At 41.6% G+C, this 25,058-nt stretch overlaps 2 protein-coding genes across 2 annotated transcripts; one reads left to right on the top strand and one right to left on the bottom strand.

Moving 5' to 3' along the window:
* Window positions 1–4,832: 4,832 nt before the first annotated feature.
* lims1 (LIM and senescent cell antigen-like domains 1) lies at window positions 4,833–13,535 on the top strand. The gene is made up of 10 exons (XM_030376767.1): window positions 4,833–5,136; window positions 6,518–6,674; window positions 6,804–6,870; window positions 7,374–7,494; window positions 8,021–8,170; window positions 8,439–8,589; window positions 8,964–9,056; window positions 9,543–9,591; window positions 9,939–10,014; window positions 12,258–13,535. Exons 1-10 carry the CDS (start codon window positions 5,108–5,110, stop codon window positions 12,370–12,372), a joined length of 1,008 nt encoding a protein of 335 aa, XP_030232627.1. The 5' UTR covers window positions 4,833–5,107; the 3' UTR covers window positions 12,373–13,535.
* Window positions 13,197–24,658, bottom strand: nkpd1 (NTPase, KAP family P-loop domain containing 1). The gene is made up of 7 exons (XM_030376766.1): window positions 24,449–24,658; window positions 24,259–24,320; window positions 22,967–23,002; window positions 20,798–20,914; window positions 16,887–17,215; window positions 15,102–16,556; window positions 13,197–14,934 (listed from the first exon to the last, which is right to left on the bottom strand). Exons 3-7 carry the CDS (start codon window positions 22,977–22,979, stop codon window positions 14,695–14,697), a joined length of 2,154 nt encoding a protein of 717 aa, XP_030232626.1. The 5' UTR covers window positions 22,980–23,002; window positions 24,259–24,320; window positions 24,449–24,658; the 3' UTR covers window positions 13,197–14,694.
* Window positions 24,659–25,058: the final 400 nt, after the last annotated feature.

Below are 25,058 nucleotides of genomic sequence, written 5' to 3'. Positions count from 1 at the left end.
TTTTGTGTTGCTCTCTTACATGTGGAAATGAGCAGATATGTTTAGCTCTGATTTGCTGCCTCCTTTTGGTGTGGTGCTGGGATTTGTTTAATATACTATTATCATTTCCAGGATAAGTTAATAACCTAGTATAGCCTACCCGGAAAAGAAGGGATATGATGGCCAGGGCAGGCTGTTTCGGTGTAATTGAAATCCGTGAGCTGCTGATCATGTGAGAGGTTATGTCGTCACATTAAAAAATAGCTTGAAAGATGGTAGGCCTATAAGAGTGACGCAGAGGAACTTTCCTTATGAGGCTTTTGCAGGGATAAACAAGTGCTCAGCAAAATGAACAATAAGTTGAAGTTTTTGCACTTGTAAATAGTTAATTTCGTTTGTAGCCTTTACTCAGACGTGAGCTCATTCTTGCATGCGGGTGTCCGGCTTGGCAGTGTAAAAAGGCCTATATATCATCCTGCCCAACATGGGCAGGATCTAGACCAAGCTCTCCTAATCGGGGGGGGGGGGGGGGAACTGGCCAGAGGGTAAGAACATTTTTTTTTTTTTAGTCATGGGCCCCCCCACAACTGTGCCCTTTGTCCCCGCAGTCCGACGGCCCTGAATGTAGCATATGTCAGCCTAGGCCTAATCAATTGTGTTTTAATATCTTTAGCATTCATATTATTGCAGTCTAATCTTTTCGTAGGCTATTCTGTTGATGGCCTTGATGGGGAGATATTTTAACGCTTTTTAACCCCATTTTCCTGCATCATTCCTGCGTCGCCCCCTCCTACGGAGGCCATTTCAGCACCGTGTCAGTAGACGGTTACAATCCTACGAACGTCGTGAGTGCAGTGAACGCGCGTTCGAAGCGCTCCAAAGAAATTTACGATGGCTTGCAAGATCCATCGTGAGAATGATCGGACGAGCATCGTTATCGGGAAACGGAGCCCTGATGCCCATGATCCTCTGTTTGTGCTTACATTGATAGATATATTTTGGCTCTTATGAATATTCATGACATGCAAACATCTCGCCTCTGCTAGGCTAACAGCACTGTCCGTAACACACGCACGCACAAACACAGGACAGGAACACACACACGGCCACGGTGGAGAGGTAATCTCTCTTATGACGTCACAATGAGCTGCATGACGTTGGAGTTTTTTTCTAAGAATCTTTAACGTTTGCATGTCTACTGTTGCACACATGTTGAAAAACGCTTCTGAACAAAAGACATCGCTCGACGATTTCCGTCTGATTATTAATAAGCTTATTCTGTCTGTGTTGTTTCTGCAAGGAACGAACGGAAAACAAAGGTATGTTACGGTCACTTAACGAAAAAAATGTAATGATTTACTAGGTAACGGGCTGTTAAATAGGATTCATTTGTTGAGTTTATAGGCTCTGTCGTATGTGTGCGATCGTTTATCTGACGCATCGTTTCATAACGCTGCCCTCAAGTCGGACAAGTTGTTTTATTTTTCCCATCACATTTAATCGGTCACCATAATGCAAAATTGCATTATGTCAGCACTTTGAAGTGGGCTACAGACCGAGTTTCACATAAGTTCAGGCACTGACTGATATGACCATACTAAATGTTGTACCGACTACTTGTACACAAGGAACCATTAGATTGTACTGTATAGATTTAGAGAAAATGTCATTTGAAAAACGTACACATGCATATTCTCGCCTTTGCAAAATTGGATTATGTCAGCAAGTGGGCTATAGACCGAATTTCACATAAGTTCAGGCACTGACTGATATGACCATATTAACCCGTGTGCTGACTACTTGTACACAAGGAACCATGTTATTTTACTGTATACATTTTGAGAAAATGTAATTTGAAAAACGTACACATGCATATTCTCGCCTTTGCAAAATTGCATTATGTCAGCACTTTGAAGTGGGCTATAGACCGAATTTCACATAAGTTCAGGCACTAACTGATATGACATACTAACTGTTATACCGACTACTTGTACACAAGGAACCATAAGATTTTACTGTATAGATTTAGAGAAAATGTCACTGACTGATATGACCATACTAACTGTTGTACTGACTACTTGTACACAAAGAACCATGTGATTTTACTGTATAGATTTAGAGAAAATGTCATTTGAAAAACGTACACATGCATATTCTCGCCTTTGCAAATTGCATTATGTCAGCAATTTCAAGTGGGCTATAGACCGAATGTCACATAAGTTCAGGCACTGACTGATATGACCATACTAACTGTTGTACTGACTACTTGACCACAAGGAACCATTTGATTTTACTGTATAGATTTTGAGAAAATGTCATTTGAAAAACGTACACATGCATATTCTGCTGGCCAATGGAGTCGAAGGTCCGCACTGGCGGTGTCACGTTAAAATTGTACCGGGGGCGAAAATTGTACCGGCCTACGTCATCGTTTGTTTACATCCTGACAACCTGCCCGGCAACAGACGACGCGATGCAGAAAACATGTTTCCAAACGACGAAATAACATAATACAGATAGCGGATCGCTATCTGTATTATGATAGATAGCGATAACACTTGTTTTTACTTTATATTTGTGTTGTATTTAATTGTTTAATCGAAACAATAAAAAAAATTGCCCGCGAAACGGGCAAACGCGTCAAATTACAAATGTTTTGCCCGCGAAACGGGCGATCGCGTCAAATGACGTAGGAGGGTTCTTGAAACATAATACAGATAACGGATCACTAGATAACACTTGTTTTTACTTTATATTTGTATTGTATTGAATTGTTTAATCGAATTTAGCTAGTAAACTGAGTGTTTTAAGCAGGTTTCATAGTCTAGAATGTTCAAGAACCTTCCTACGTGATTTGACGCGTCATTTGACGCGATCGCCCGTTTTGCGGGCAATTTTTTTTATTGTTTCGATTAAACAATTAAATACAATACAAATACAATACAATTTTCGCCCCCGGTACAATTTTAACGTGACAGCGGCCAACTTGCCACAGTCAGCTGCTCACCCATAACACTGTGTTGACTTGGTAGTGGTACATGTAATTTTTGAATAACCTTAACCACCTTGCTACATTTTCAAACGGTTTGTTTTGTTATAAACGTCAGAGATGTAGTTACGGCACTGCATACTTGATACTGATGAATAATTATGTTAGATTCTAAAAAAATTGAAATGTTCTAAAATTGGTACAATTTTATAAATACGTTAATAAGGTTTGTAAGAAACCCAACCGTTGGTAAAACGGTTGAAAATGTAGCAAGTTATGGTTATTTATAAAGTACATGTACCACTACCAACACATGTTATGGGTGAGCAGCTGACTGGCAAGATGTCCGCAAGTGCGGACATTCTAGACGCTGCCAGCTAGTGTTCTATATATCTACACACGTAGGTGAAGGGTTTTATTTTGAAAACGTTGCGAGATACCACCCAAAGGCTGTTTAGAGTAAAGGCGCACGAAGATTTTGTGTGACGGCTGGCTTAACCGCGGATGAACGAATGGCGGCTCACTTGACCGCAGTATCCATTTGACGCAGCAAGAGACGAACGGTCTCTCTGTCCGTGATGATCCCTGCCATCCAACACTTCTGTTGCATCCACCTGTAGCCATGTTGTTGGCCAGAGGACTGTAATTGGCGATGTATGAAATCGGCTACTTCTCCGATGTCCGCCTTATTGCGTCTTCGCCACAGATGATTCATATGAAGCACTCTTTCTAGAGTTCTTTTACTAATGTTTATGTTGTGCTCCATAGATAATCGAGCCAAAATTTCAGCATTTGTATACCTCCGTCAGAAATAATCTTTAATAATCGAGTTCATCATCTCCAGCTAATCTACTGTAATATATATGCTATATGTAGCACCTATGGATAAGCTACAATTAGGCTACAATGACTGGTCTGGTCCTGTTGAGAAGTTATCTCAAAATAATGAGATACTATCTCAAAATAATAATAATAATAATAAATAATACATTTAATTTAGAGGCGCCTTTCAAGACACCCAAGGTCACCTTACAGAGCATATAGTCATCATACATTATTTTTAAAAAACAAGACATTGTGTAAAAATAAATAAACATAAGCAATAAGAAATAAATAAAACAAAAACAAGACAAAACAAAACAAAAAAAACAATCAAAACAGTGATCAGATAATGAGATACTATCTCAAAATAATGAGATACTATGTCAAAATAACGAGATACTATGTCAAAATAACGAGATACTATCTCAAAATAACGAGATACTATCTCAAAATAATGAGATACTATCTCAAAATAATGAGTTGTGACATTTTTTTTCTTTTACGTGGCGGAAACGGGCTTCCATATTTTTGCAATCACCGTAGGTTGTTTCAGTCATTAGCCTGTGACGTCAGTGGGGGTGGCAAGTGGAATCACGTGACAGTACTTGGACGGTGGATGTCCATGTCACTACAAGCCGCAGCGAGACATTATAGGACAAGGGCCGCGTTGCTCCCGATGTTGTGTGAGCATGGATATCTTTGGACGAGTTGCTGCTTCAAAATTCAAATGGCTTTATTGGCATTGAAACGTACACGTGCGTTGCCAATGAACAACGGTAAAATAAGCTACAGAAAAATTGTTGAAACTTCCCCATTTGCGTTTCCCATCTGGCCGTGCGTGAAGCATAAACAGACTTCAGAGTGGGCGGGGCCTCGTTCATAGCCCTGCGGTGGGGAGTGGGTGGATGTAGGATCATGAATTGTAACGTTACACCGGTCTACTGTAACGTAATATCCGGTCTTGTACTTGGTCTCTTACTATTCATTGTGTACGCTAGTTTAACGGTCCGCGGAGCAAGAAGAATAAGAACATCAATAGAAGACGAGACAAGAATAACGGAAATAAAGTTAACGGATATACCTTTATCATATGTCCGTCCCTCCATCCATCTCAAAACGCCTATCGGCGTGCAACCTATGTAGCTTAAAGTCCCGCCCTCTCTCTTAAACGCTAATTTGGGCTGTCTCACGACGGCACGCCTTGGAGCGAGCGTCAGGAACCGACTCTTCTAACGATTTTTCGGTCCGAGTTTAGAAGTGTAAAAGTAACCTAGTCCGGGTGGTGTTCATTTAAAACGTCGTGGTGTTGTAGTGGTGATGCTTGGGGTGGTCGGAATGACGGGCAGGTAATGTTGTATTATCTGCTACATAACTACATTTAGGAGTATAATACTCCCATGTCAGCTAGATCCGATAGCCATGTTAGCTTAGCGTAGGCCCCGTTATATTAGTTTACTTGTTCTATGACAATATAGACCTGAAAAGATGCCAACAACGATGGAATTTTACATTGAGTATCTGGAAATTGTTAATAAATAATCCTGTAAGCATTCCATGCTGTTGTCTTTATGAAGCAAATCTTCAAGGGAATTCGTTATTAGTTAACGTTATTCTATCTGGAGAAAATAGTAACTTGTATTCAATTAGAAGGAAAGCTACTCAATCATTTACAAGGATAAGCATTATGAGATCAAGTGAAGCTTATCCACATTTAAACCTATTTAGTTAAGTTTATCCTCAAGTTATTCTGTTAAGATATTTCATCCTCATTTTATCTCCAAAGTGTTATTTCATCCTCAGTTATTCTGTACATTACTTTAACTTGGCCAGCGACCTTTTCAATATGAACGATTTTTCATATTTCATGTATTAAGCCTCTACATGTCAACTCGGTGTAGTGTACTCTCATGCCCAAATTAGGTTATGACTTGTGCTGAATATTTCATTGCCGTCTCAGTATTGGCAGAGGAGTTTTGTATAAACAGATTTACAACAGACCGTCTAACGTTGTCATTTCAGTCGCCACGTTTAAGATTACTTGTTGGTCTGAGGCCAATCAAATGTGTGTGTGTGTGTGTGTGTATGTATGTGTGTATGTATGTGTGTATGTATGTATATATGTGTGTGTGTGTGTATATATATATATATATATATATATATATATATATATATATATATATATATATATATATTGTGTGTATGCATACGAATAATAGTCATGTTGTTCCCTGACTATTTTAGTTTTCATTGTTGGGTAGAAACATCTTGGATACTACTACGGTAATTTTTTCCAGGGCTTGCAAACTCAGTTTTTTGTCGCTCTGAGAATATTTTGGCCAAATTTCTGGAATCAATATCATTACTGTATTTACAAAGTCCGAGATGTACTTTTAAAATGTTTTCCCCTATAAGTGAGAAATCAATCGAACGAGCAATGTTTTTAATATATAACCCAGATATATATTTTTTACCTGTCAAAGCTATCTCAGTGCAGTGGCAGATTTCTAATGTAGAGCCTTGGCTTAGGTGTTTGACTCCAATCCGAATAGTGTTGGGTTCATTCCCTGTTTCCGCAACCTTACCTGTTGTCATCTTTGATCAAGATGCCCGAACCCCTACCTGCTCCCTAATTATGACGTCATCAGTATCTGAATTCATGCCTATTTATTTTGATTACAGCGTTGATCAATTACTAAATAGAACTCCCAATGTTTTTTTGATTGACAGCATGGCTAACGCCCTGGCCAACGCAGCGTGCGAGCGCTGCAAGAGTGGCTTTGCTCCTGCGGAGAAGATTGTGAACAGCAATGGAGAGCTGTACCACGAGCAGTGCTTCGTCTGCGCTCAGTGCTTCCAGCAGTTCCCAGAGGGACTCTTCTATGAGGTTTTTCTTTCTTTCTTTGTTTCTTCCTCTTTCACTGCCCCCCCCCACCCACCCAGCAGTTTTGAGCAGCAGGAAATGTGATGTTATCCTCTCCGTATATTTGCTAACAGGAAGTGTGTTGTGTTTTAGTTTGAAGGCAGGAAGTACTGCGAACACGACTTCCAGATGCTGTTCGCCCCCTGCTGTCATCAGTGTGGTTAGTCCTACACAATAAAACACGCATTGGACATAGGAAACAACGATGCGAAACAGACAAAGCACACCACAGACACCACACCACAGAGGTAAACGTGTAAAAACACAAAATCAAAACGTATGGCCAAAACATATGACAATCAACAACAATCTTATCTTATATCATGATTACTTAACAGTACAACCAAACTGATTTTCTTTATTAAAAAAAAATATCCTTCAATATATGTGATTGAAGGTTGATGGTGCCGGTGCCGTTTCTAAGGTACACTGAAACGCATCATTGACATCTATTCTGACTATGTAATCAGTCAAATGCTCGTTATCGATGCAGGTTCTGTCATGATTGTATGTGAATACCGTGCACAGTCATGCAAAACGGAGGTCTTTCTCTACAAAGAGTAAGGCAACTGTTTGATATCATAGATGTTTTGTACTTATTATGACCCTCCTGTCCCGCCTTTCTGATTGCTGAAGATCAAACCTGATGACATGTGTTCTCAGGGGAGTTCATCATCGGCCGTGTGATCAAAGCCATGAACAACAGCTGGCACCCTGACTGTTTCTGCTGTAACATCTGCCAGGCAGTGCTCGCTGACGTTGGCTTTGTCAAGAATGCTGGCAGGTCAGCCTCAACACTACTGTGTTTAATCTGTGGTCTTTAATCTAGAAACACAGGTAAACCCCATATATACTGTGTTTAATCTGTGGTCTTTAATCAAGAACAACACGTCAGCCCCATATATATATATATAGATATATATTGTGTTTAGTCTGTGGTCTTTAATATAGAACCACAGGTCATCCCCATATAAATACTATGTTTAATCTGTGGTCTTTAATCAAGAACAACACGTCAGCCCCATATATATATATTGTGTTTAGTCTGTGGTCTTGATTCTAGAACAACACGTCAGCCCCATATATTGTATTTATTCTATAACCTGTATTCTGTTATCTAGAACCCCAGGCTACCATCACATACTGAAACTCCAATAGAAACTCTCTGGTAGTCTGGTATCTTATCCCGTACATATCAGCATCATGTCGCTGTACTGAACCGTTGTATTAGTTTATTGCCAGACACAGTCCCTGCATGATTGAAGGGGTCACTTGATGAAGGCAAATTGTTCTTTCTTGTGTGTAACCAGACACCTGTGTCGTCCCTGCCACAACCGAGAGAAGGCTCGCGGCCTTGGGAAGTACATCTGTCAGAAGTGCCATGCCATCATCGAGGAGCAGCCTCTCATCTTCAAGAATGACCCCTACCACCCTGACCACTTCAACTGCAGCAACTGCAGGTCGGTGCCCTCCTCTCTGCGCAGTGATATACTGCCATGTTACCCATGCCGCCGGGTTGAACGGGTTCTCTTGCGTGACAATGTCATAAAGTTCTCATGATCTTTCCATGATGTTGTCAAGACGTTCTCCTGATCTACTCGTGGTGATTTTATAATGCCGTCCTGATGTTGTCGTTGCCATGTTATCTACGTTATCATGATGACGTCATGGTGTTCTCATGATGTTGACGTTGCGTTCTCATGGCGTGTGTGTGGTGTCGTGGTGCAGTAAGGAGCTGACAGCCGAGGCAAGGGAGCTGAAGGGTGAGCTGTACTGTCTGCCCTGCCACGACAAGATGGGGGTCCCGATCTGTGGTGCCTGCAGAAGACCCATCGAGGGTCGCGTGGTCAACGCCATGGGCAAGCAGTGGCACGTGGAGGTCAGTGGTAGAGAGGGTAGCCAGACATAATTCAGCACCTCAGCGGGCATATTTTAAATGTAGCGCTCCTCCAGCACACAGGCCGCCAGATTGCCCCGTCTTTTTTTTTGTGTTTTTCCTATTTCATGTTCATTTGTACCACACATCTTCTTCATATTATAAAGATCATCATAACGCACGGAAAGAGGACATTTTGGTCCACTTTTAGCGAACAACACTCTGAATAACATGCAGGAGGATAAATGAAAGCGCCGTTATAGCTTACACAGACTGCAGGGAATGACCAGGTTATGCTATTATGTCTGGTTCTTTCAGACGGACACTGTTATGGTGAGTTCAGATCTTGTGATAAGTGTGTTTATGTGTCTCTGCAGCACTTTGTGTGTGCCAAGTGTGAGAAGCCCTTCCTGGGTCACCGCCACTATGAGAGGAAGGGGCTGGCCTACTGTGAGACCCATTACAACCAGGTACACCTTCTTTACATTACCCCCGTAACAATGATCCAACTGTACACAAGGTTGCCACTCACAATAATCTTTTGGATCAGTGCGTTGGGCAAAATGTCATTAATAACACCAAATGCCATCACAAGTTACCAGAGTTCTTCTGAAGCATTAAGCAGCAAATGGTTGGCTTGTATATGTATTTCATTAATTACCTACACACACCACATATTTTATGAATCTATTATATTAATTTGATTTGATAATTTTTTTGTAGATTGACTGACTTATCGATTCACCAACTATTAACCATTAACTAATAAACAGCAGTTAATGGTTCTAGCTCTTATGTACACCCCCCCCCTGTCCAACAAACCACCCACCTCTACCTTTTATGCTAGGCTGGTTCTCTGGCCATGTCATTAATTTTCATGTCTATTCAATGTTTGTGTATTTTAGTTAGCCGGTTCAGGAGCTTAGTTTAAAGTCTGCTTTTTGTCCACTGACCAGCTGTTTGGAGATGTTTGCTACCACTGCAACCGTGTGATCGAAGGCGACGGTAAGGACTAATACTCATTAAGATGACCTATTCAAGATAATGCTTTAAACTACTGCAAAGAATACTTTTAGTGGTAGAACTAGTAACAAGCAAGAATACTTTACGAGTGAACCTATTGAGAGATTTAGTTTTTTAGGAGTTTGCTGCTTCCTAGTGGTTAAAAGACGCGTTACACATACTATCAAAATGCTGCACATTATCTCACAAATATTGTAAATAATGTAGTTTGAGACCTAAAAGGTTACTGAACCAAACACTGCCAACCAATCTGGACTAGTATGCACTCATGTCGTGTCTTCGTCAGATAAAAGGTATGACTTCCGATCCCTCTCTCCTGGTCTCTGCAGTGGTCTCAGCCCTCAACAAGGCCTGGTGCGTCAGCTGCTTCTCCTGCTCCACCTGCAACACCAAACTCACCCTCAAGTACGTCCCTGCCCCCGTCTGCTCTGGGTTTACTGTGTGTGTTTAGTGGGCATCGTGTGAGTGTGAGTGTGTGTGTTTACTCACTCTGTCTAGGGCTTTTCACTCACCCTGGGGTCTCGGTTAACAACCCCCGGTCTGGTCCTAATAATCCTCCCTCAACCTTTTCCTTCCTTTCCTCCTACCTTCATGTCTTCCTTCTTCGGCTTCCCTCTCTTGCGTCCCCCCCCCCCCCCCCCTTGCCCTCTGGCTGCGCTGCCCTGTGGGCGGGGCTGCGTCCAGAGATAAGTTTGTGGAGGTGGACCTGCGGCCGGTGTGCAGGCGTTGTTACGAGCGCATGCCTGACGAGCTGAAGCGCCGCCTGGCCCGCCGCGAGCGGGACGCCAAAGAGGGCCGGAAGAAGCCCACCGTCTGTGTGTAGAGGTTCCTCTCTCGTTGTTCTGCAAGCACCCTTCAAGGCACCCGCTTCCCCCGCTGTGATGTCACCGTGATGTCGACGGCATGCCCTTTCCCGCTGATGCTTATAGAAATGCGCTCTTTTTGCGTTTCTCTATTTTTGTGTTTGTGTATTTATTTGAATGCTGTCTGGTGTCAATATACCCTCGTCTTACAGAGACTCTATTGAACCACCAGGTGTGATGTTGTCTAGCCATGGCATGTTCAAAATTGATCCATTAGTGACATCACAAGTGGGTGGAGGAGTGTGTCCCCCCCCCAGATGTATGATGGGATGTATCAGCCTGAGCCTACTAAGGATTAACCGAGGTCAAATTCCCGACGTTTATCATTACTGCGTCAAAACTGTATTATTCAAACCGTGATAATAATTTAACCGAAGTTTGCCGTAGAACCAGTCAACGTTCCACCCCTGACCGACGTCCACCAGTTAGCGTCCCGGAGACAGGCGCACAGGCGCAGAATGCAACAGGAGTTTGTATTGCATTGAACTGAACAACGTGGCCCAAGGCAGTGACAGCGCGCCAGAGTTTTTTCCGCCTTGGAAAAGGCCCTCTTATCTGTAATGTCAACCAAGTGCAGCTACCTCAAGGTCACATGTGGCCGTATCTAATGGTTTAATTCATTCCGAAGTGTCTGGGTGAGGCCCACCCGCCCCAATCGCAAAGATTAGGTGAATGGAATTTAAACAAATGAGAAAGCAGTAACGTGAGACACCATACAAAGATTAGAATCTCAACTTTAAAACTATCATAAACATTGTTGGCTACATGAAAGAGAATTTCAACCCCAAACAAATAAGCATGGGGTAATTTTATTTTATTTTTTTTAACTGCTCATGTGCAGCCAAAAAATCACCACCCTGAATTCTAGGCAACAATCAAGAACAAATTTCACTTCCTTTATTCAACCAAAAACATACATGTACATTGGGTTCTCAAGATATCTACCTGTTTGTGTTTCATCAAGTTTATACTGTCACATTGCATTGTATTATTTTAATGTTTATGTAAACAAAAAGTGAGTAGTGCTGCCTTATCGGGGTTTCAATGTAAACATTGGTGAAGTGATTTCAGTGTGTAAATCAGTACCCTATTAACCCTATTAAATGTCAGCACACAGCCTAATAGTTGGTACAGCATACTCAACATCATACCTCTTGGTATAATAGGGGCACTTGATTGCACACGTGCATGTCTTCATATATGTCTGTTTTACTTTTCATATTTTTATGAAATTTAGTCATTCCCATTAATTTAAAAAGTGCAACTTTACAAATGGTAAAGCGGAACTTGTAGGTTGGCACACCCAAAATAATGAGCATAGTGGGCAAAGTATTAAGGATATCGACATGAAGACTATATTTGTGTATATTTGTTATTTTAGTAACGCAACGTGCATGTGCACCAAATGACTTCATTTGATACAAATGTGTAAAGTGGAATGCACCAGTGACCCACCGGCGCTACTGGAAGCATTGGGATTTATATCCTCATGGAGGTTGAAATCTTGACAGCTGATTGAGAGCCTCTTGCTGCTTTGTAATAGAGTGCCTACGTAGATTTACCCCTCAACAGTAAATGAACAGACCATGTGAATTAACACAAAAAAAGTACCTGTATGTTGCTCTACAATTAAGTGTTTTCAACCCCCGAATCATAAAGAGGAAACATGCACAGCCATGCAGAGCATGGCTCCAATCAGCGCTGTTTTCAATTGGCTCCAATGTAGATCAGTTGGGTCGGTCTGGTGGTTTCATCTTTCTCTTGTGTTTCTCTTTCTCTTTGCAGGAACAAGTTTGTGGAATTTGACATGAAGCCGGTATGTAAGAAATGTTATGAGAAGTTTCCTCTGGAGCTCAAGAAGAGGCTGAAGAAGCTGGCTGAGGCGGTGGGCAGAAAGTAATGTCGTCCCAAGCCCTTCGGGTGTTTTAATACCTTTGACCTAAGATGAGGCCTACTGTGGTGTTGACGAGTTGATTTCATATTCCCCCTCCTGTTTGACCTGACTTAAACTCCTATCCTAGTATGTTTGACTTTATGTTGACCCCTGCAGTAGAATGTTAGACCTTAAGGTAAGGCCTACTGTGGTATGTTGACCTTAAGGTAAGTTGTAGTGTTCACCTGAAGGTTAAGTTTACTATAGTGTTAACCTTAAGGTAGGGTCTACTGTTTGTTTGCCTTAAGGTAGGTTCTCCAGTAGTTTTGACCTTAAGGGGCCTACTATAGTGTTAACCTGAGGCTGTTTTCTTAAGTCTTAACTTCATTTATTTTTCCACATTTTTTTAATGCCCACGGTATTTATATTCGCTCCTTATGCATCACAGTGGATATTGCATCGCAAAACGCTCTCCATTTAAGATTAACAATTGGTATATTAGTGTTTCTATTCTAGTTAAAGTGTTGCCAACCTACTTTAGTTCTTATTTTACCTTTATCATAGCCCACATGAGAAGCTATATATGATATTTTATTTTGTAGATGTAATGCTAAAGAACAGCAATACCCTTTTATTGTGGTAAGAGATTTATTCCACTAGGATACTACTTTGAAAATGTAAATCCGGTGGATTGATGCAACAAAGAATATATCTGATTGGCTTTTGTATTGTGCCTTGAATATAACCATGTATCCTGATATGCAATTCATTTTTTATTTTTTCATAAAGCTCTATGTATTTTCAGATGTATTATGTTTATGATGCATTAATATGCCACAATTGTATTTTTCTTAATCACAAATGCAAATATACCTTTAATCAATATTGGGTCATGTGATTGCACTACAGTTACTAATGCTTAATATACATGCACAGCACACCCATCTTATGCTGTCTTGATATTCACACCATCACTATGAACCTTCGCACCTCAGTCGTGTGATTTTGGGTGACGGTGTAATTTGGAATTGGCGAAATGAAAGGAAAAAACAGGGATAGTTAGAACTTCCATTATGTGGGTTCCTGCTTGTTGGCACCGAATGATCAGCCCAATAATTAGCATGTTGGCAATTCATGGGTACGACACCTTTTCATTTGAAAGAACTTAATAAAGATATCACAACATAATACTGAATGGTGTTTCTTCTGTCGTATTCACATCTACACCTTGTAAAGATCAATTACCTTTTTTCATGTCCAGTGGCTTTAACTTTCATTACCCTGGGCATATGAACACATGGACCATGTCTACGGGCATGGGAAAACAGTTCTTATTTGGCAAGGTCACATAAACTTTAATATCTGGATGGTTTCCCAATGATACATGTATACTGATTTGTTAATACTATGGATTCAATCATTGTCTTTGTGATCACAAAGTGTAGTCTCACAAATGTTTATTGAGGTTGAGTCCGGTTTATCACCGGAGCAAATTGTTTGGTGAAAACAGTCAAGTCATAACAATAGTATTGAGTACATTTTCTCATGCAATAAGAATAATGCATGTACAGTGTTGATGAACAGGACATTTCTGTACAGCCCTGGTACAATAAAATAAGTACAGTACAATATAATAGATCAATGTCCATTCCCAGAGGAAGAAGAAAAAACAGTACACATTCTAGTGCAAATTAAGATACCTATAGTGTTGTTTATAATATTTAGATGCATATATATTTGTGTTGTTCAAGTATAACAACATAGAGCAAAAGAGAAAAAGTCTTGGAAAAAGTCAGATTGAACACGAAACCATGCACTAATAACCAGGATAGAATAAAGAATACAAAATAAAAGAGTGTTTCCCAAAGTCCTTGGCAATAAATACGGTCACTCAGGAGAAAAGGGCTTTTTCCAGAAACAAACAGATTCACTGCACAATGATGAGAATGGTTTGAATGTTAACAAACTAAAATTTCTTATTTCAAGCATTACAAACTAACTATAACTTGTCCATAAATGGTCCAATGAAGTGGGTTCCTTTACTTCAATAATTAACATTTTAAGTGCAACATAAAACAGTCCTTCCACCAATACTGCTCTGCATATACCATATCAATTAAATCAATGGATTTAATTGATATAGTTAAATAGTTATACATTGTTCATATAGCATTTTAAGCTTTCACATTGTATATATAGTACAGTTTAATATGTAGCCTGTGACCTTGTGTTCAAGTACCATATATTGTATAATTTGGGACATTTATACATCGTATACAATACTGATATCCTTGTTTCACAGCTTGTATATCATGATTACACATGTATCCGTGAAGCGTAGCATGAAGGCTAGCTAGGCTGTGATGGTGGTTCGTGATGGGGCCGTCTGAGGCAGGGTGACTGAGATGGAGTTTGTCGACGGACTGAGGAAAAGCCCCAGAAGCGTAGCCTGAAAGCAGTCCACTGCCCCAGCGTCATCGGGAAGAGCAACTTGAGTTGGTCAACGTCACCGAAGACCAGCGCTAAGCCGTTAAGGTCATTCTCCCTGACAACCTTAGCATAATCAGAATTAGGGTGCAGACTCTCCAGCTAAAAAAGAAGAAGGGGAAGAGTAGGAGAAAGGGTTTGTTAATTAATTAATTAATTATTGATCAGAGTTGATATAATGTCTATGTAGTGGGTTTAAATCATTTTGGTGACTATGCCATTATTTCCTAATGATAATGAATGATCCTAACTCAGTGTTAGCAGCTTACCTCTGAACAAACCTTCTCAACGCTCATGTTGATGATGGATTTGATAGGCAGCGGCACGACGGGGCCAGTCCACCCGGATTCCTTGAGCTTGGAGACCCCTCTGATCTGACCCAGCTCCTTTCTTATCGTGAGGTCAAGGTTCACCGTCGCCGCCGCAAACGCCTCAATATCCTTTATAGTGAACGGGAAGTCGATCTTCAGAAGCATTTCAAAGGTCTCTGGATCGCTGTCCTGCTCCAGGAGATCTTCGATCTGTTCTCTGATCATGTAGAGCTCCACCCTGGACTCCTCGAAGACCTGCCACAGGGCCTTAGAGTCCTCACTGTACGACACTTTGCCCCCGTCGATCTCTATTCTCTGCTGGTCGTCTTCCACACAGTTGAGGAGCCAGCTGAGACGGCAGGGCCAGTAGTTGGCCAACACCACCCAGGCCGCAATGTCCTCTGGTGGAGGAACCTCGGCTTTCAGATATTTCATGATGGTCACCGTCATCCGAATGGAGTTGATCACCCGCCTCATGGACATGCTGTCGTCCAAGATGTATTTCTTCAGCCTGCCCCCGTCACTCGTGAAGCTTTCGAAGGCAATGGTGACAAGGTTCTCTATTTCCTCCTCCACCCCCTCCGTGGATTCCCTCGTTGTATATATCAGTGGTGTGAGGATGTCCTCTAGGGAAGACTCATGGTCTTGCGTTGATTTTCTGCAACACAGTCTGTGTTTGCGCCTGTGTGTCCCGGTCAGAATCACGTCTGATTTGTGGGTGAGGCCTTTCAACACCTTGCGTTTGGATTCCTCCGTCAGCGGTGGGATGGTGAAGGAGAGAGTAACGATGCGGTTCAAAAAGGCATACGCTCGGTCCTCGCGACACAAGCAGCCATCAGCAAAGTTCACTTTCTGCACGATCACTTCCGGGTTGACAGCCAGGATTAGAAAGAAGGGACTCCCCTGGTCTGAGAGCAGGATGTTGATGGCTTCCAGGACCGACACGATCTTCGTCGGGCTGCAGCGGTCAAGGTTTGTGATCCTTATCACGATGCGGATCCGCCGGCCCTCGAACAGCTCCATGAAGTGGATGAAGTTGGACAGAAGCCATATTTCCTTCCGCACCTCGTGCATGAAGCCAAGCTGGCGGCTCACCTGTACGTTGTCCATGATGCTGTTGAGTCTGCTTTTCTGGCTGTGCAGAAGGTTCTTCGCCAGGTCAACCATGAACTTGCCCGCGCTTGCAGCAGGAACGCCAAGCGCTGCAAGGGCCACGCCCTCACCGACACCCATATGATTGGTGGTTGTCCCATTGACCTGGCCCATGCCCTCGTCCCCCTCCTCGGGGAAGCCGAACAGCCCCAGGCCCACGCAGATGATCACCATGGTAATCAGGACAGAGAGGATGAAGTGCCACAGCGGGCAGCAGCACAGCATCTTAGGTTTAAGGCAGCTTGGACCTTCCTTCACAAGCTGATGGTTTGGAAGAAAGGGATGTTAACAACATTCATATGCAGCCATTTAAAGAGCGCCTAAAGTTTCAACACCAGGTATAATTTATGCTATTATAAGCCATTTCAAGAGGCAGCCCCTATTGACGTCACAAGTGGTCGTTTTGTACCCACTTAGTAGGCTTTACACATCATAAATCTGGAGGAACACTCACAGTTTAAATGTCACACAAGGGTCGTTTATGAAAGGGCTTGTTTTGACTAATCATCAAAAAAAAGAGTATAATAGGGGCCTCATACAAATGTATTTCTTTACTATTGTGAAAGATCACCAAAGAAAACTCTTAAAGACCTTCTGGCGGATCTCGTCCTCCTCGTAGTGCTGCACGGTGCGGTACAGGGACAGCGGCAGCCTGCCGAAGTGGACTTGCATGGCGTGGCAGAGCCTCAGCACCAACCCGGCCCAGAGCAGGTCGCTGCCGGCGAAGTGCCAGGCGCTGAAGTGGACGTGGACGAAGCGCATGTGCTCCTGGTGATGGTCCTCCGCCCAGGCAGGCCGGTAGAAGAGCAGCTTGAAGAGCAGCGAGAGCAGGCCAGAGAGAGAAGGCTTCACCGAGCAAGGTCTGGAGCTCCCGTAGGCCAACAGCTGCTCTCTCCTCGTCGCCTCCCGGTCCATGTGCACTGGAACCGGCCCGGTGGAGGAGAACCACGTGTTAGAGGAGGAGAACCGGCCCGGTGGAGGAGAACCACGTGTTAGAGGAGGAGAACCGGCACAGTGGAGGAGTACGATACATGTTATAGATAGAAGAACAACATGCATGGTGGGGGAGAAGTACAAACATGGTGGAGGAGAAGTACCATGAACATGTGAAAGGAACACAAGTTAGAGTAGAACATTAATGGTAGAGGTATCATGTTAAACGCATTTTATGGGAGAAACAATTCAGAATCTGATTATTTCACTTTTCATTATAATACTTTGTAAATCCTGAAGGTTTTATTCAGTTCAATTGTTCAACACGTTTGAGAGAACATTTTAGACGTATATTAGAGGAGAAGAAACCCCGTCCTTGCACCTTACTATGTTTGCTGAGCATACAACTTCAACCGATGCCCACAAGTCCACACCATTTTTCTAGACCATTCCACAATTTATTTTACACCATTTATCCCATGATGCATCACATTTTTCCTTTTCAGCCAATGATCCAATATAGAGGTTAAGGCAGTTTCCTTATGTAAATAAGAGCTGTTATGCGGTGAGATCTAACACGTTCCAGCTTGTTGCGACAAATCAACACTATACTGAGAGCTTACCGCACATAATTCCTGTCAGAATACTAACCTAAACTTGTTACTCTCCTTACTCCTTATTTGTGCCATACATAGTGTACTATGCAGTGTTCAGTAAGGATTAGGGAATGAGGGAACAATTTCTAAAGGTCCACCAACAAAAACCGTCATCCCAAAAAAGCCAAAAACCACCAATGGGTTTGGCGCGCGGGCTGGATTTTGGTGGTCAACGTGAGGTGGTTGGTCAATATGACCCAAAAACACCCATATGAGCGTTTAGCTCCCCTATCGATTGGTCATAGAAAGCAACAATATGTCACGTTTGTCAAGTTTAGGTATGGAAAAAGAATGGATGTCATCTGTTTTATGTCGGGAGAAAATCCTTTATTAGAAGTTATTTTCGGCATTAAAATTTGTTTTGATTACATTTCAAGTGAGAAATTAGCTTTTTTTATTTTGTTAGTTAATACAACCATTTATTGTTCTTTGGGATGAACACGACTGACTGTTTTTGTGGCGGTACCCAGAAGTTTATAACCAGAAGATTTTATTACTGTCCATTAAAAAGGTACATAATCATGACAAATTAATACAGCCTTAAAGATGCATGATTCATGAATGCAATAAATAAATAAAAATTCGAAAGGCATCTTCTAAAATTATAAATTTGGAGGCTCTAGCCCTACAGAAGGCGATGTAATTAGTAGGTGACCTAGGACACTTGGGAGTGAGCTTGGGACCTGCAGACTCTTTTATCCAAAATAGCCCAAAGGACATGAAATTTTCAATTTGGAGGCTCTAGCCATCCAGGAAGTCATCATGAGATGCGCCATCTCATGTCTCAGGCTGTGTAGTATTGAAACTGAAACTAATTTTTCCCGGACATCATCTGATACTGATCTACGATGCTTACCTGAATCACACCATAAAAAACATAGTGTCTTTCATTTTTAGGACTACAAATGTGGCTAATTTGGAGTTACAGCCTTTTTCATTGGTGGATGCTAACCAATGAGAGCAAAGCTGCCTGCTTAAAAGCTTTGACGGTTCCATCTGCCTCTCATGATCCATCATGCTCCCTCATGCACTCTCAGCCGCTCTCATGCACTCTCAGACGCTCTCATGCGCTCTCATGTGCTCTCATGTGCTCTCATGCACTCTCAGACACGCTCATGCGCTCTCATGTGCTCTTATCAATCTCATGTGCTCTCCTGCGCTTTTATGCCCTCTAATACGCCTGCCTGTTAACATAGCCTGATTTGTTAACTTTTTATGGTTTGGTGCCACTGTGGCCATCGGTCACCTATTTAGTTTAATTCAGCCTCGTCTAACTGTTTCCATTTTTGGCCTTGTGCTTTGGTTAAGCTGTTTTAAATTTCATCATTCGTCATTCTGGATGATGGTAGGCTGCGAGTGGCCTTTCATTTGGTTCAACATTTTATCTTGTTTTTTGTTGAGCTAGGGAGCTAGGCTTACCTACTTTTTCTTTCCTTTTCGTTTGAGCTATTATAAAGATGAGTTTGTTTAAAGTTAAGTCCTGTTATATTCATTGCTTGTCACAGGTTCACCCTTATGTCTTAAAGCTTTTCTGAACTATTTCCTATCTGGTGTTATTACAATAAATATTTTTTTTAATTGTGATCCCAGTGTCTTTGTTTGTTTGTGAAATCCAGCCTCTATCCTCGATCCCCTAGGCTAGAGGGTCATAACATTAGGGTTAGGGTAAGCCAAGGTGGCCCCTGGTAGATGGCTAAGTTCTTATCTCCTTCAATAAATGTTGATTCATCCATTGCAACATCTTCTATTTTCAATTCGTCGTCAAGCTGTGTGAATCACACCCTGTAGGGCAAGACCCTCCAGGTTGATAATCCTAGACCTGTGGTCTCTAGCTCACTGTCCTTGACCCCTAGGTCCCCTATTCATTTGACATCACTTACTCCTACTTCATAAGTCCCTGTAGATCTAGAACCTCCAAATGTATACTTTTAGTCAACCTTAATGCCCTGATTCATATAAAGAAAGAACGGACAGCGATAGAAAAATAACCAAACATATACATTTGCTGCATGAAGATTATTATTATTATTAGCAAATTTCTTGTGAGAAATGTTATCAAAACACAATTTTTATGGAGAAACTATTTTAGAACATTGAAGCCCAGCTGGGAATAAAACAATAAAACAAATTATTTTGGTTTTAGGACGTTGTTTGAGAATATGTCCGGGGCATGATGTTCCAAGTGAGTAGTCCGTGTAAAGGCATGAAGTCAGCGTGGTTCAGTGATGTGAAAGGGTCCTTTGTGGAGGAGGAGCTTCCATGATCTCACTCTCCACACCACCACCACCACCACATAGACCGTATGCCTTCTGTCTCTTACGGTTATGCTGTGATATCAGTGTTATTACGACTACTGTTGTAAAAAGAAATCCCCGCCGGGGACATAAAAGTTCTACTTTAACATCGCGGTCTGAAGAGGAAGTATCTCGTTAACTTGCTGTCATTTTATTAGCATTTTAATATTGACATTGGTCTTTGTTTGAGACTGCAGATGATAACACTGTGGACTGTGAACCATACAACTCTCCTTGTCACTCTTTAAGAGAGGGTGTTTCATTTCTACTAAGGGATCTCCTTCCCTGCTCAAGTTTAAAAACTGTCTGAAGAGGTTAAAGTCAAGGTGCTTTTTACTGTTACACAGCCTGGTGGAATTCTGATATTTAGTCTTGGTGATGATGTGGTCAATGTTTGGTCTGCTTAAGAGTTGGACCTGAGGTTGGGGGATTTCCCCTGCCCCCCAGAGATCTATACCTACTTCTATGGTGCAAACAAACATATTCAGTTGAATTCCAAGCCCAATCAACTACATTAAAGTTAGAGTCCAACCAAACCAAGTAGACACTGTTAAGATACTAAGCCCAGCAAATCAGAGAGAGTTCCAGTTAGGAGCGAGCCCCCTTGGAGCAGCGGTACCTTGTGTTCGTTGGAGGATGAGATTGATGCGGTCGGGACATGAGGAGTAGAGCCCAACGGTGGTGGGGGAGGACACCGTGGTGAGGGTCTTGGACAGGGTATAGGCGTACAGGTCATCTGCAGACACAACACACCTCATTGTCAACATGATATCGATACTGTGGCCGTGTTGTGATTGGTTCACTTGTTCTCTCCCAACCCTAATACATACTGAACACTTAATAATACTTTTTTTTGAAGAATAAGAAAGGTAGGGATTAGGGGGAATTCGGACAGGAATTATATGCGGGAAGCTCTCAGCATGATGTTAATTGGTCAATTGAAGCTGATATGTGTTAAATCTCACCCCCTAACAGCTCATTTGCATGAATAAATTGTACGTGCCTTGTCATGTCTATTGGATCATTGGCTGAAAAGGAACAATGTGATGCATCACGAGGTAAATTGTGTGGGATACATGGTGTTGAATGGTATGGAAATGGTGTGGAATGGTTTGGAAAAATGGTGTGCACTTAGATCCACACATAGTTTGGACCATAGTACACGCCAGTCGTCAGTTGTACACCACTTTAATGGTGTATTGGGTTTTTTTAAGTTTTGCACTACTACGCAACTAGATTCTTACACCAAACCTTCAAACAGCATTACAGAATGGTGACAGACCAAAAAGTGTGCTTTGTGGTGAACAAATTCGGACACAGCCTCAAAGAGCATAATTCTCATGGTGTTATCAGTTTATCGCCATGGTTTATAATTCCCGCTCAACCTCCTCCACACTTTTAATAATGTTACATGTTGGTTGTTACTATTTAATTTGTACTGCATATATATATATTTATATATATATATATATTAGAGCTGTCAGTTAAACGCGTTATTAACGCAAACCAAATTTAACAGCGTTAACTTTTTTATCGCGCGATTAACGCAATTATTAAAAAAAAAAAAAAAAAAAATTCTTTGGCTCAAGACAAAGAAGCAGTAGCCTGACTGCTATGTTCAAATTACATTTGTTCAAAGCAGTCGTTTAATTGCACTATAGGCTCTATTTTTGTATCGTCCTGTTTTGATCAGTGTATATGCCAATGTTGTTAAGAGAATTAAAATGAAAAGAATTATGGGACAAAAAAATCAAGGGATATTTAGCATAGAAAAAGAATTTGCGATTAATCGCGATTTATTAGAGTTAACTATGACATTAATGCGATTCATCACGATTAAATATTTTAATCGCTTGACAGCTCTAATATATATATATATATATAATTAAATATATCAAGTCAAATACATTTTATTTATAAAGAACATGCTTCAGAGGAAATTGAAAGGAAACAAAAACAGCGAATTGTATATGCGAGTTGTTTATGTCACAAAATCTCAGATGGGATTAAAGGCCAAAGAAAAGGTAGGATTTAGGTGAGATTTCAAAGGGACAGCAGGCCTAATAGGCTAAAATAATCCATTGATTGCAACAGTGAAGGCATGGTCGTGACTTCGAACTGAGACAGTGGGACCGGGCAGTATTAATTGCCCTTGAGGTAGAATTCGGGGCAAAAGACATGATGGTTATTTTCTTTTGCTTTCAATTAATGTTGTTTTGGTTTCGTTTGATTCTGTTGTTACTTGAATAATTATATATATATATATATATATTATTATTTATATATATATATATATATATATATATATATTTATTTCATTCTATTTTGTTTTTTTATTTTATTTTAAAGCACTTTGATAACCTCTGTGTCTGATACTGTGCTATACAAAATAATTGACTTTGAATTGGACTTTGACCACCCATTTGGAGTGTTAAAAACAGATATAAACCCTGAAAATCCACTCTAAACTTGACTGAGAGACAGGGGAGGGAGATAGTACGGGTTAGATGGGGTCCATCTTATGGGTTCCAGTTGATATTGTGGCAGCGGCACTTTGGTCAAGCTGAAGGTGAGAGAAGGACGGGCTACAGACTCCTGAGTACGGGAAACTGCAACAAGGCACAAAGCCCAGATGGCTGTTCAATGGTTACAGCTACTGTGTGCTTGTATGTTTGTGTACATGTTTGTGAATATGTTTGTGTGCATGTGTGGGTGTATTTGTATGCATGTGTGTGTGTGTGTGTGTGTGTGTGTGTGTGTGTGTGTGAACATGATGGGCTGTTCTTACCTTTAAAAGACATGGCAGAAGGTTATGAATTGTTCCCTATGGAGAAGAGGCCAGAAGAACAGACAGTAGACTTCAGCCATGGAGAACAGGATGCTCGGAGTAATCAAATTCGTAGGCTTCTTTGTCAGACTATAGTTTTTTTCTCGGCCCCCAACAGAACCAAGTGCCAAGAGGGGGGGGACAGGGTCCTCTCCATTGCAGAACCCTCCCTCTAGAACTCCCTCCCAAAATAAATAAATGGCTCCACCCCTCTTCACTCAATTACTCAAAACAAGCGAGCAGCATTCAGCTGCAGCCCCGGAGCTGGGGCCTGTGGTGTGGCAACAGGGCCAGTGGTGTAGCAGGTCCGTTTTTCGGCTTTTTTCTTCGTTTTGCGTTTATTGTGCACATAACTGGTACGCAAGTACCAGAGATCGGGAGAAAAAAAAACGAAACAACAACAAAAACAACTGCAAAGAAAAGGGAAATGGAGCCGGAGCAGAAGAAAATGATTTTTTCGAAAAAGTGGCACCAAGATGTGCCGTGGCTCGAAACGAATGATAAGCGCAATGAAATGTGCGCTCATGTGTGCTGTGCACTGCGAACACACTGGAGAATTGCGCAAAATCAGCTGATCGCAACGTTACTTTTGTCAGATAATCAAACGCTCCGTGGTCGAGCTGCTGCAGGTTGATAAAAAAAAGGTGACGCAAAAAACCTCTGTGAAACTGGGTACGTTTCATAAGATCCGATGTTACGTGTGGAGCTATGTCTGGGGTGCGTACCAAACTCCATCTCCTGCTACTTATCAGATATAATTAATTTACATAATGTGATATAACAGCGATACTATGACAATACAGACAATGTCATGTCTGCTGTTTATAAAGCCTCCATTTCCACCTGTACGAGCTACGAACACTTGGTTGTTGTGAGTCCCCCTCCGCTCGGAATGGGATCACCGATTATTGTAGTCTCCATTCTAGCATCTAATATAAGTCCCGTTTTGCACCTGTGTTTAACCAGCTCGAAACGTGACCCAAGGGAATTTCTGTGTAGTAACGGCACGTTGTAGTCCGTAAAACAATTGCAAAATGGTTAATGAGTTATGAATCGTTAGCTTAATACGTAGAAGAACACACCTAGCATTGTGTACGTCTGGCTCCTTATAAGCTGTCGTGATTGAAAAACGCGTTTGCTCTTTTTTTGCATCCAATAATTATACCTGGATGTCGTTAATTTAAGTTAATGGCTGGGGAGTGGTCTTTTGCCAAGAACTGCGCGTAACGGAGCATATCTGAGCCGAGACTTACCTGCTGGGAACCCTTTGGCCTGCTCTGCGGATTGCACTCCACTCAACTCCTCTGACTAACATCTAGAATACCAGAGAAAGGGAATGAACTTTAAACCACGCCAGAGCTGGAGGCTGTAAATCACTGATAACAGAACGACAGGTTGACTTAGACCAGGCAATTTCCTGGGTAAGGCTTAACAAAAAATTACCTTCGACTGCAGAAAGCCGTTACGGTTCTGTATCTACACTTTCCTATGGCCATCTTCAAAACTTCGATAACACAGCTTGGCAATGCATTCATAGGCTTTGCCAATGTGTTGAAATGCATGAGAATTTTTTTAATGTCCTTTGTAAAGACGCGTCAAACATGGTCTGATCAGAGACACAAACTAACGTGGACGAACTGGTTTCTGTTTCTAACGAAAAGCAGACGTGCTTTTGCCTGTTTTCCAACAGCGATTTCAAATACCAATTCTATTGCCTAGGGCTACTCCTCCCTGTGTTTACATGTAAACCTAAAAATGCTGCAGACTAAAATACTTGAGCCACCACTCCAAACACACACGCATGAATGCGCACCTGGGATAATGCCACGTTCACGGATGCTTGCCTGATTCCGATGGTCAATATAAAACATATATAATATAACATAGGCTAACTTCTGTTGATTAGGCTACACGACCAAATTACCAATATTGTATTAATAAATCAATTTATTGTATTATGCGTTCACACCAAAAGATGCAAAAAATTGACGCGCGTCGTGATCCCATTCAAAGTGAATGTAGAGACGCGTTGCAGCACGTCTCTACATTCACT

This window comes from Gadus morhua, chromosome 14, assembly GCF_902167405.1.
Source record: "Gadus morhua chromosome 14, gadMor3.0, whole genome shotgun sequence".
Taxonomy (NCBI): domain Eukaryota; kingdom Metazoa; phylum Chordata; class Actinopteri; order Gadiformes; family Gadidae; genus Gadus; species Gadus morhua.
The sequence above is the reverse complement of the archived record's forward strand: the minus strand, read 5'-3'. Positions and strand labels throughout refer to the sequence as shown.

Bases quoted from the DNA above. Each gene is read 5' to 3' on its own strand.
- lims1 (XM_030376767.1), top strand. From the start codon at position 5,108: ATGCTTGGGGTGGTCGGAATGACGGGCAG. The intron at 6,675-6,803 runs GTTTTTCTTTCT...GTTGTGTTTTAG, and splicing joins CAGAGGGACTCTTCTATGAG to TTTGAAGGCAGGAAGTACTG. The intron at 7,495-8,020 runs GTCAGCCTCAAC...GTGTGTAACCAG, and splicing joins TTTGTCAAGAATGCTGGCAG to ACACCTGTGTCGTCCCTGCC.
- nkpd1 (XM_030376766.1), bottom strand. The intron at 16,557-16,886 runs GTCTTTAAGAGT...CCAAACCATCAG, and splicing joins AGGACGAGATCCGCCAGAAG to CTTGTGAAGGAAGGTCCAAG. The intron at 14,935-15,101 runs GTAAGCTGCTAA...CTTCTTTTTTAG, and splicing joins TTGAGAAGGTTTGTTCAGAG to CTGGAGAGTCTGCACCCTAA.